The 12,991-nt window shown below is 41.5% G+C and overlaps 1 protein-coding gene across 24 annotated transcripts in view; it reads left to right on the forward strand.

The window, feature by feature from the left end:
• LRRFIP1 (LRR binding FLII interacting protein 1) overlaps positions 1-12,991 on the forward strand; it is a 106,838-nt gene that overhangs the window by 29,167 nt on the left and 64,680 nt on the right. For 15 of the 24 annotated variants that reach the window (XM_077919223.1, XM_028704503.2, XM_077919193.1 and 12 more), the window contains exons 2-3: positions 6,069-6,155; positions 11,805-11,822. In XM_077919223.1, the coding sequence (XP_077775349.1) occupies positions 6,069-6,155; positions 11,805-11,822 (105 nt within the window). The remainder of the gene's footprint in view (positions 1-6,068; positions 6,156-11,804; positions 11,823-12,991) is intronic. The other 9 variants (XM_028704510.2, XM_077919197.1, XM_077919210.1 and 6 more) reach the window with 1 other exon arrangement.

The following is a 12,991-nucleotide window of genomic DNA, read 5'->3' on the forward strand; positions in this document are numbered from 1 at the left end:
TGAGGAGGGCAAGACTTTGAGCATCGCCAAGGTGTGTACATTTTGAAAGCAATGACTGATTTTCATTCATTGTCATAAATCAAGATTGCTCTCCCATATGTCTGCTTTGCTCAGCGGACTTGCTCTCTGCCTTTGGTGTGGTCTGGGTTTATTTGCAAGTTGGGGGTGGCAAAGAGATGAATTTTGCAATACAGTTTTCCTGCCACGAAACCAAAAATGCATACACTAAGGCAAAAGCATGGGATGCAGGTGGTGCTGTGGGTTAAACCACAGAGCCTAGGGCTTGCCGATCAGAAGGTCGGCGATTTGAATCCCCTCGACGGGGTGAGCTCCTATTGCTCGGCCCCTGCTCCTGCCAATCTAGCAGTTCGAAAACACGAAGTGCAAGTAGATAAATAGGAACCTCTCCGATGGGAAGGTAAACGGCGTTTCCATGCGCTGCTCTGGTTCGCCATAAGCGGCTTAGTCCTGCTGGCCACATGACCTGGAAGCTGTACGCCGGCTCCCTCGGCCAATAAAGCGAGATGAGCGCTGCAACCCAAGAGTCGGTCACGACTGGACCTAATGGTCAGGGGTCCCTTTACCTTTACCTTTTATTTTAGCTAATAGAATAAGGACCCCCTTCATCATGCCATCAACAAGCAAGCAGATCAAGTTAGGTTATTTTGTTTGGATGTGTGCCGGAAAAGTGAATCAACCAGATGACAGCGCACAACGAAGAATGGCTTGTTTAGTTTGCATGGAATCACTTGAGAACCTAATCATAAGAGGCTGGTTTGATTTTGAGCCAAGCCTGTCACTAGCAACCCTTTCTCCATAAATTCCCATAGAGAGTTGCCAGGGCAGACAGAGGGAAGAGCTCTTCTTCTCCTTAGGCTTTCACTTTTGTAGGGTCCCCTATATTCCAACTTCTAAACAATACTTAACTGAAATGGGAAGCTTGCTTGATTTTGGTGAAACTGAGAAGAACTGCATGGCTTTCAGCAATCCTCTTGTTCTTGCCATCTGTCATACAATACATGAACAGTCAATACTAGCAATGATGACAATAGGATGTTTGTTTCCCATGCCATAATTAGGCCCGTGTATCTTAAGAGAGTACGTTTTGTTTGTCTAAAAGCTCACAAGGAGCCATTGTAATTGCTGGCAGCAAATCAGTATGGGCACCGAACTGGCCAGGCTAGAAAGTGAAGAGGAAGCAGAAACAAAGTAGGAATCTGCCAAATCTCTAAATGTGCAGGCTTTCTTAGGCGAGATAGATATTTTTGTTAGTGCTATAAGGCCTGAGCAAGGTTCTAGTCTTCAGATGGGCTCAGTTGCTCAAGCAATAGGTGAGTTGCTGCAGGAACAAACTGCATTTACTGCTGATGATACCAATAGCTAAAGAAGAAACCATCAGGTTGAAAATGTACAGAACCTCCAAATCGTAGTTCAATATCTGTACATAAAAAGCCATTTTCCTGGGTTCCCACAGTTTTCATATGGTCAACCTAACGATGCTGGTATGTGTACATGAATAATATGAACATGTTTCCATTGTTTGGATCTCTGTAAGGTATTTGACATACTGTACTGTTGTTGGAAATGAAAGTGAGAAATACACTTGACACAGGCCCTACTCGGGTGGTTGTATTATTCACAAATGCATCCTTGCAGAATGGGATTGCATCATATTTTGAGACTGTCAGGAGACCCTGCAGCTTGGTAGAATTAGATTGGAATAATCACTTACCATTTCAAAGGCTTTATTCATGTAAGAACTTCTTACAGGATGAGTGGAGATGAGAGAGAAAAACAGCAAGGTCTCAACAAGTTGGAGGAGAACAAACAAAATGGCTCAGCTTTTAGATGTGGTGTTAACTTAGACATAAAAGGTAAAGGGTAAAGGGACCCCTGACCATTAGATCCAGTCATTGCCGACTCTGGGGTTGTGGTGCTCATTTCGCTTTATTGGGCGAGGGAGCCGGCTTACAGCTTCCGGGTCATGTGGCCAGCATGGCGAACCAGAGCAGCACACGGAAACGCTGTTTACCTTCCCGCCAGAGTGGTACCTATTTATCTACTTGCACTTTGACGTGCTTTCAAACTGCTTGGTTGGCAGGAGCAGGGACCGAGCGACGGGAGCTCGTCCCATCGCGGGGATTCGAACCGCCGACCTTGTGATTGGCAAGTCCTAGGCTCTGTGGTTTAACCCACAGCGCCACCCACGTCCCACTAACTTAGACATAAAAAGGTAAAAAAAGGTAAAGGTACCCCTGCCTGTACGGGCCAGTCTTGACAGACTCTAGGGTTGTGCGCCCATCTCACTCTATAGGCCGGGGGCCAGCGCTGTCCGCAGACACTTCCGGGTCACGTGGCCAGCGTGACAAGCTGCATCTGGCGAGCCAGCGCAGCACACGGAACGCCATTTACCTTCCCGCTAGTAAGCGGTCCCTATTTATCTATTTGCACCCGGGGATGCTTTCGAACTGCTAGGTTGGCAGGCGCTGGGACCGAATGACGGGAGCGCACCCCGCCGCGGGGATTCGAACCACCAACCTTTCGATCGGCAAGTCCTAGGTGCTGAGGCTTTAACCCACAGCGCCACCCGCGTCCCAACTTAGACATAGAGGCTTACAAACAAGTGCTGGCTAGATTGCTAGATAAAACAGTGCTCCTTCAAACTCTAGATAAGGAAATACAATTGCTTTCTTCCAACAGGGAAAACACAGGACAACACATGAAAGGGGAATCAGATGTGGATTCTAGCATCTGGAATCCCTCATTGTAATCTAAAATTCTGCAATATGTTTAAAAATAAGTGCAGATCGTCAGTTATGGAAGATATGATGGTAACATAACAGTTTGTTTGCCAGGCTGAATTACTGTGTTGAAGCTGGCAGAAGTTTGGAAAATTCATGGGAAAGCTGAATACTGTTGCTAGGTGTTGTCATCCCCAAAGCTCCTCAAGTTTTTGTTGGTTTTTTCCGCTTCCCTACCAATTAAGAACTCCAGGCAGTTGGTTGCTTGGCAACATGTTGCTTGTCTGGGCAGCATAAGTCATAGTGCCAGGAAAGAATTTATTAATGCAAGCAAAATTTCAGCAACTAAAAAATTACCTATTTTGGTTTTCAGATTCAGGGACTACAAGTTACTGGTTTTGTTTCTACTCCTCTCTGTATCACCGTGGTTCACATAAGTAGCCTATAGTATTATCTCTTAAAGGTGTGAAATCTTTATTAAGTGGCCATCTTGCTTCTCTGGACCTGAATTAGAATGGCACATATCAACCTGATTAACTAATTTGGTATATTGGATGTCTGAAATGCAAATGCCTCTCCCACATAGCTGGGAGGACTTGGTTCATGGTATGAAGTTTGCAGGCTTCACAGAGGCTTATGGATCCATAGTCCATTCAGGGCATCCTATTATGCCCATTGGGGGTTGGAGCAGGGAGGGTTTGATTTGTGGAAGATGCAAAAATGTCTGGTGACTCCAGATCATGCCATGTGTTGGTGGAGAGGTTGCAAGGAGAGTCTACTGCTGCCAGGATTCTTTCTCAACTGATCATGGTCTCATTTTGAACCTTGGTGACTTGCTTGCTTGGGTTCAATCCTCTCCGCTAAAATCTGAATGAATAGTTTGTTAATGGGATCCAGGAGCCTCCCTTCTTGTCACTAATTGGGAGGGAAATATGTTTGTTTGTTTGTTAACTTGCTTGCTTGCTTGTTTATTAAATCTGTATACTGCCCTTCATCTGTAGATCTCAGGGTGGTTCACAAAATACATAATAAAAACAATTACAAAAATAATACGAAAACCTCTTCATCCCCTCCCGCAAACACATATAAAAGAACTTAGGATGTTAGTCAGCCCAGTTCCTGGTTGAAAAGAAATGTTTTCACCTAGTGCCTAAAGGTGTATAATGAAGGGGTCAGGCGAACCTCCCTGTGGGAAAACATTCCACAGATGGGGAGCCACTTCAGAAAAGACCTGTTCTCATGTTGCCACCCTCCAGAGCTCTTGTGGAGGAGGCACATGAAGAAGGGCCTCAGAGGACGATCACAAGGTCCAGATCAGTTCATATGGGAATTGGAGGTCCTTGGTGTATTGCGGTCCTGAGCCATTTAGGCCTTACAGGTCAAAACCAGCAACTGTAACTTGAGCATCTTGGTCATGCTCAAGTTACAGTTTTCTCCAGTACTGGCCAGGTTTCTGAGATAAATCACATATTGGAGTTGATTTGGACATCCTGTTTCAAGACAACACAGGGGAAATACTGATGGGCAGCTTACCATAGGATAGTTTTCTACCATGCTGTTTCTTGGTAATCTGTAATTACTACATATGTTGCATAATCTCTCTGCCTTTTTGCCATGAATTTCAGACGTCATTAATTCTAAGAGTTATTTATGTTCTGTAACAATTTAAAATACTTTGGATTTTTGAGGCATTTTCAGAACAACTTTTAAAAACCTAGATGCTTTTTCAAAGCTATATTTTAAGAAGACCCCACCCCTTCCCTGAACAGGAAAATGTTTCACTAAAAACATTGTACATGTCTTTGGAAACCAATGCAAACAACTATATAATCAGAATGATGGCATAGCAAGAACATAATAAGCCATCTACTCAATAAGCCCAGAACTAGAAAATAGTGGCAAAGTGTAGCAATAGGTAGAACATTTTCCAAGCCACAGTAATGGCAAATCTCAGGGAGGATGGGGAAACCTTTCTAAGGAAGCGGGACGTAATCTGTCATAGTTGGATTTTTCCATAGCACTTTTAGCAGCATTTAAGAAATGAGTCAGCTTATCCTGTGTGGTGGTTGTATTTGCCCTTAGAAACAAGGGCTTCTAATTTTCCAGAGCCGCTTCCCCTCACTTCAGCCTCTGATTAATCTCCTTTTTGTGCTAGGGATTGGTGAATTGTCAATGTATTTGCCACTTAATGTGACATTGAAGTTAACTTTTTAAATTAAAAGTTAAACTTTTAATATATTGAAGTGTAATTTTATCAAGATGCTTGGGGGAAAGAGGTAGAAATAACTTCTGTGAATGATCAAGACTGGCTTAGCATTCAAAACAAAATATCTGTTTTATGAACGCTTGATTTTGCATGTAAGCAGATAACGCCCATTAAAATTGAAGCAGGCGTTCCAAATAGTTAATAATTACAATGGTGTGCTAAAAGGCTTTCAGTGGAAACATGTAGCATATTTATATGTGGTCTATTTTTGACACATGGATGCTGAGTGAGTTGAATCAGTGCATTTATTTATAGATGTAGTTGCTGAAGGAAACCTGTTTTTCAAGTCAGCCTTTTCTTGCATATTACTTAGGCACTTTATGTAAGGGAAAGGTGAAACTAGCTTTGTAGTTGTGAATTCCCCAGTTATGTACAAAGGAATAATATCTTGTCAAATGCCTCATAGACAAAACTCATATATAACCATAATGTTTCATCAGAAAGAAAAACCCAACAGCAACAGTATTGTTTTATTAGGACCAACTAAATTGTCTCTACATGATAAGCAAGATTTTGAGTTCACAAAACAAAACATCTTTTGGCTATTTTTACAAGATGAAGGTAGGGGGTGGTTACTATTCTCTTATCTGTAATTAAAGTGCAAAACCTATACTGGCTAGCTAGAGCATGTATTTGAGTTTCCAAATGGTTCTCCTTTGCTCTCTATTTTGTATTTGCATTTACAAGTGACTCGTGTCTAAAGGCCAATCATTGCATCTTTTAGAAATGCCCTTATGTTACTGATGATATGGCGTACTTTGATGCAAACCTCGGAGCTGTAATAGTCAATGTGTGGTGTCCTCCAGATGATGCTGGACTCCAGCTCCCGTCATGCCTGATCTGGAGAGCACCACCTTGGCTATCCCTGCCTTGGAGCAGGCTAAAGGTATTCTATTGGATGACAGTACAAGCAGGTATTGAATACTACCAGTGACTAAGGGTGAGCATTTTGCATGAAAGCTTGTTGTCTGCCTACATGTACTTCCCCTCCAGCTAAGGCATGTTCTGCAAGTTTAAACTATGTGGAAATATAGCTTTATTCTTTGTTTTCTTTATGGTAGGCTGAAGCGAGGCTTGCAGCAAAGCGTGCAGCACGAGCTGAAGCACGAGAAATCCGAATGAAGGAACTGGAGAGGCAGCAAAAGGAGGTATGTGAAAGAGATTGAGTTGTCTTTCTCTGCAGCCCCAAAATTACTTCTTGATCTTTTGAATGAAATGCAGAAACGGTCCTTTGGGAGCCACAGTTGGTGGTGATGGTAATAAATTTGTTTAATGAATGGAAAATAGATTACATGTGTGTTAATGGTTCTTCTTGAATATTATTTACTTCTTTTGTGTAGCCAAAGCCCTTACACAAAAGATAAAATACATTACTCAGTTCTTCTTGTAATAATGTAAAATAGAAGAGCCACGATTTTTTCTTTTGAACTATACAGAATTTCCTGTTCCTTAAGATGTGGGGGGGGGGGGGGCTTGGAAAGCACCTTCTTTGGTCTGAGTATTGCTTCCTTCTCACACATCACTCAACTGAAATGAAATAAAAGTCGCATTTGCAACCTCGAAGTAGTATGGTTCTAGCTCTTTCTGCTTGACAGCTGGAGAGCTATTACTACTTTTGTGTGTTCGATGAATTCAGAATCAATTTGTGTATGCTTGCTTGGGAAATAAAGGCAAGAGGAGCATCTGTTGGGCTCATGCACAGAATTGGCACACCCTTCTAGGTCAATGCTGGCAGTGGCCACAATAGTCCTCTCCATAGTTTGTATTTAGTCAATGGGTAATATTTTGAAAGCATGCTCTTTTAAGACTACCGTCTCAGATAGTAATAGTAAATGGCCTAAACAGCCTTTCCTCTACAGCAGTTGCTTCTGTCTGAGTGGAATTCTCCTTTGTAAACTCCACCAGAAGGTTTACACGTCTGTCAAGGGTATTTATATCCACCTGCTGTGCTAGTTCTGAGTAACAGGATTTCCTAAACAGCAGTAGAACAAACTCATAGTCCCTGGCAGCAGTATTCATCCTACTTGTGCTTTCTAAGTGACCTGTGTCCTCCTTCCTAAGGGACCTAAGTGAGCAGTTACTGAAAGTGCTGCTGTCTCTAGAGGTCCATCTAGATTCCACACACCCTTTGGAGTCCTCTCCTGAAATCTTGTGTTTGCTTTTGTCAATTCCTAACTGCATCCTGACCAGTATATGGGACTACTCTTGCCTCTCTGTGGGTGTTGGTAAAACATCCAGTCATGTGTTGAGAACTTAGATGGATTAACACTAAAACTATATCTTCTTCCAAGTGGATGTAGTTCTTGCAACGAGTGCCAATGTTCAGTTTCACATACAACAGTAAACGGTAGTTTAAAAAACATGTGCCGGTTCACATGTAACACTAAGCCAGGACTCTGGTTTGTTTCCTCCTTGTGCAGCATGAGTCTGCGCACCAGCATTATGCTTGTTCGTGTTAAATTATAATTTATTGATTTAGCATTGTGTATGAACCAGACCAACTTCTGAGCAGACAATTATCCAACTGGCTATCTCACAACTGGCCCATTTAAGCTTACATTTTTGGGTGAAACCAAGTATAGCAATTCTTAAGTTTCTGCCAGAGGCAACAATCAATCCGCAGTGCATGGTAGAAAGATATTCAAGGAAATATAGTTACTTGTGACTAAAACTGTGCATTCTGGAAATGCCTCTTAAGCAGAGTTCACAGTATTGCTTTTAATTAATGGCTGGTTAAAACGTGGCCTGGGTACAGAGTATTTGTCTATAAATCACCAAGTAGTTTCTAGCGTGTGTATGTTATATTAACTGCAAAAAGCAAAAATGCATCTCTGACTCTTGATACAAGGCGTACAGCTCTCATCTGATGTGACACAGAGAGGTGCCCAGGCCTTGCACAGCCCTGGTATCACATGGGGGTGTTGGCCTTGGCCCCCTCCCTGTGGATTTTCAGTTCATAACAGAGAGAGAACTAGCTGCAGCTTCTTTTATTTCAAAGTAATTTTGTTGGCTGTCTAAACTACTTTTTATCTAAAAACAATTGTGTGTGTTGGCTATTTATTGTTTTCAGAAATTTTAATTGTTAGTTTGCATGATATACTTAATTTGTGTCATAAGTTTCTATGTTTAAGACAGAAAAGTTATCCCCAGGCTAGTTGGACCCCTGTGCTTATATGAAAATCCAAGCAACTGTCTTGAGCACCACAAAATACCAATTTTATAGAATAAAATTTGACAATGCTCAGAATGTCCCCCAAACATATAAGAATATTTATACCCCGACCATCTGGCTGGGTTTCCCCAGCCACTCTGGGCAGCTTCCAGCACACATAAAAAAATGTCAAGCATTAAAAACATCCTGATACAGGGCTGCCTTCAGGTGTCTTCTTAAAGTTGTATAGTTCTTTATCTCCTTGACATCTGATGTGAGGGCGCCACTACCGAGAAGACCCTCTGCCTGTTTCCATGTAACTTCACTTCTCACAGTTAGGGTACCACCAACCATTCTGTCAACGTCCTCAACAAAACACTACTCCTCCAAAAGAAATAAAAGACCAAAAAAAAGCAGACACAGAGACACTGGGCAGTCCTTTCCAACCTGGCAATCAAAACAAAGTTGGTTTGGGTAAGAGGGCAGACACCAGGCAAGGTGGAGGGTCTGTTTCTTAGCTGGAAGGCTAAGAAAGCTGAAACCTACTGTTAATGGGAAAGTGCTTAATAAAAAATAACACAGTGCTAGTATATTAAAGGATACAGTATGAAGCATTTAAAATTAGATCTAACACGCCTGCATGTAAAGTAGAGGGATAAAGTAGCCAATTGCGGGGAGCAATGTGCATTTTATTGCAACAGGTCATGTTTATATGCCTCCCTGTTTCCCAACAAGTTTTGTTCACGTTTTAAAGATAAGCTATGTCAAGTTGTTGATACACCTGATATGTTTTCATTTCACAACCCAGTGTGATATCACCCACTTAGGTTTTGTTGTTTGTTAATAGGGTGCTGTATTAAGGTATTTTTTTGTTTGTTTTAAAGGTCAAAGTCTTCTCAATACAGCCTTCTTTTTCTCATTTTTTGAATTTGTTAATTGTGATTATTGAAAACATTGATAAATTAGCAGAGTTGCTGCTTAATACAATGTTCTTCTGCAGTGTACAAGAGAGAGGGCAATAATCCCAAATGAAAAGGAATCTGAAATGCAATTCCCTGAAGAAAATCCTTCTATGTTAGCTGACATAGCAGAGGCTGTGTGCTTTGAAGCATCTGTCTGAGATAATCACCTTATGTTTTTAGGTTCAGAGAGAAAATTACTGCTGAAACTATTAGAAAGGCGTGCTCTGTTATGTTGAGGAAAATTTTGAATTACTTTTTGTGACACTTTTCTAAGGACTACCCCAAAATATTTATTTGGCTCTCTAGTTTAGGGCACGTTGCCATTTTACTTTCAGGTGCTGCTTCCTGACACTTTCCCAACTTCAATATATATGACCATCAGTAGTTCAGGGGCGCCGTTCTCAATGTCAGTTTTTGTGAAAGTCTGCACAGGTCCTAACAGGGCATGCAGATACAATTGTTGATGGCGAAAATGGGCAGGAGTACAATTTTCTTTTTTCTGAGCATCTGGAAGCTCTTCCCTATAACATGCTGACTTGGCTATGGAAGTGTACAGAACAGTCATCTACAGAACAAGATTGGGGAGACATTGAAGAACATCCGTCTAATTGGCTAGAATTGCCAGGAAATTACCTTTGTGAAAAACCTTGCAGGATCTTTTTGTTCCCTCCCCTCCACCCGTGATAAGATTGCACAGCAGTTGAAGAAACAACAGCAACAAATATCCAATAGCTGGTTAGAACTGAAAAAGCTTTTATGTGCTCATCAAGTAGCAGGGCTGGCCATTTCAGTTGAAACATTGCTGTCTCAGAGAACTCTGCCATTTTGCATGATGTGTTCATGCTGCTTTGGTCCTGACAGTTGCCACTGCCCTCCACAAAGAGTGACTTCCACTTTGTGAGGGCAGCAGCACTAGGCAGGACAAAAAGTAGCATTTGAGTGCAGAGCATGCTTCTGGCCCAGCTGGCTGCTAGGGCTGGACGATATCTGGTTTTCAACATTGTGATATATCACCAGATAAACATCACAATATGCTGTTATATCACAATGTCTGAAATAGGGGTGGAGCTATGTAGAGGCACTGGCTGGCTTCATGGTTTTTCCTGCCTCGTGATTTTTGCACAGCATGCGCCCACGCGCCCACACATCATGATTCACAATATATTGCCAGGTCAAAAATTATGATAGTCATATCATGATATGGACTTCAAACTGGTTTTGAATGATATATCGCCCAGCCCTAACACACATCCTGATTTGTGATATATTGCCAGGTCAAAAATTATGAAAGCAATATCTCAATTTGGAGCCTACTGGCTGCTGCACAAAACATGAGAATCCAGCCTTTACTCCTTGGCAATGGCACTGAGCACTTGGCTGGGCTCCTCCCAAATTCCCACTCCACCACCTATTGAGGAGGGAAGAACTGAGCAGCGATGGTCACTGGAGAGAGCTGGGGGTGGGCATGTGGGCAGCTGTCCAGATCATGCACAGCTTCTTCTGATTCAGGGTTATGGAGAATAGCGCTGTGTGCCATCAGCTCCTGCAAGACAGGACTGCCACCAAAAGTCCAAACTTCACTGCTGTAATTAATCTAGAGAGGACTGAGTGATTATTGTATTCTGTTTTGAATGTTATGGAATCGCTTGCAAGCTCTGGGCTACAACACTGTGCTTAAAATGTTTGCTTGAAGTAATTTTCCATAAAGATACTCTTGAAATGTCAGGATCCATTGTTTGCTATTTAAAGTAGAAAGGTCAGGCTGCTTAAAGTGTGATTATGCAACATATGTATGACATGGTATATAGTCAACAATATGATTTACACAGAGGTAAGGGTGGTATGCTTTTGATATACTTTATGCTGAAACTAGGGGAGCTTGCTTGGACTGGCAAAATTCCTTTTGTGTAATTCTAATTGGATAAGCAGGAAGTGTGGGGTCCCCCCCTCTTGTGCTAGAAACTTCTGCAGAAGTAAAACTTCTATTGTGTGTGTTAAAGAAAAATGCCCTATTATTGTCTAAAAGTCTTGATTATTATTTGTGTTGGGGATCAACAATGTATATTCATTGTGAATAACTTTTTACAGTATAAATATGTGGTTTATCTTCTGTTTCGGGAGCTTATTCTGTGCCTCTGCTCCCTAGCACTGTATGTAAGGCTTTAAAAATCAGCATTTTTCATTGCCTTTTCTGGTGAACTTGAAGTCTGAGTATAATGTGAAGCCAACTAATAATACTTCTCAGGATATGGCTACATTAATAAGTTGCAGTGGAAGTTGGGTAGGAAATTATGTGTTCATGTTATTACCGAAGCTTCTACTTGGTCTACCAGAAATGCACAGCCATGCAACTCTGGAGTCCTGTGCCTACCTAAATTACAAGGCCAGCGTCTAAAGAACTGGAAGAGCTATCACACTGCTGGGTTTTAACAATCCAAGAGTCATTCTTTGTGTTTTATATGGATCTCTGTCCACAGTATTGGATCCAGTGAAATTTTCCTCCACTGCTGAAGCACATTTTGCATTCTTGATAAATAAAAAAAAAATGGTCTTGAACTGTGGTTTATTTCTGCATTCTCATATATGGGTTTATGTGGAAGAAGAGTTCTTTGTGAACTGTACCTACTGAAAGCTATTGCCCTTATTTTTCTCCTTTCTTTCTTTCCTTTCCTTTGCCAATGTAGATCTATCAAATTCAAAAGGTAGGGTTTGCTTAGCCTCTTGTGTGATTGCATGCACTTTTCCTTTTGCATCAAGAAACCTGATGGCACTTGAGAATTAAACCCACATAAATATGTCAGGTATGCAGCAGGATTTACTTGGAAATTTATCTTTAAGACTCTCTTGCTTCTACATGTAAAATTCTGCTACTATATTAACATCAACCAAGAGTAAACTTGATCTCGTTGTGAGTTGCTCAAATAACAGCTTCTCTCACAGCTAATTTACTGATATAGTACTAATCGGGTGAAATATCACAGGACTTGTTCACAATAATTGCTCTTTTTAACTGTGATTTTTTACTAGGCTCTAAAATGATGGCATGGCTGTGACTTCAAATGCTGAAATAGCACCTGCCACACAACACCAGCACACTGGTCCATGTGGATTTGGTTTTAGAGCCATAATTCCTTTGCATTCCCTCACAACTGATTGATGTAGTCCAAACAAGGCATGCTTTCAGCCAGTGATTGCCTATGGGAAGATGCCTCGTAGTTCAAAGATACCACATTGGGGTGGGTGTTTAACTATGGTGTATGGCTGGAGTTATAACTTAATCTTGGACTAGAGCAGCAGAATGTTATACTGGAATAGCTGTTGCAGGCAACAAACAGCTTTCAGATTTTGATATATGGTAAAATTAAAATACTCTTTGTGGATCCAAACAGTTTTAGTAGTGTGTATTTGTGTGACAGCCCATGTTGAAGTTTTCAATAAAACTTCAAGATATGCATATGCAATTATTATAATAGAAGACTAAATCACAAACTGTCTTCATTGGTAAACCTGCTGCTATTTACTAATGAGTCTCCCAGGATTCTGACAATCAGGCTCCTTTTGCTTGGGCAATATTCTGTTCTTTCTTTGCATGTTTTCACTTCAGTGACTGTACTTACTAATGCTTCTTGAATGGCAGTGCAAATTAGGCAGCTTCTGAAGACGCTGAAGTTGCTTGACTGCTTTAGTCTTGGACTAAAGGAGAGACCTCTTCAGAGGCTTGGAGCTGTTATTTCCTGCATTGTGCATGCTAACTGCTCTGTCTCTTATCAAACCAGGTTTGTAGACTTCTCTAAGGCTTCAGTCAGTTCCTGGGGGTGGGAGGACCCTGAAGTCCCTTCCAGCAATATACAGTAGTGAGCACTGCTGCAAA

This window comes from Podarcis muralis, chromosome 1, assembly GCF_964188315.1.
Source record: "Podarcis muralis chromosome 1, rPodMur119.hap1.1, whole genome shotgun sequence".
Lineage (NCBI taxonomy): Eukaryota > Metazoa > Chordata > Lepidosauria > Squamata > Lacertidae > Podarcis > Podarcis muralis.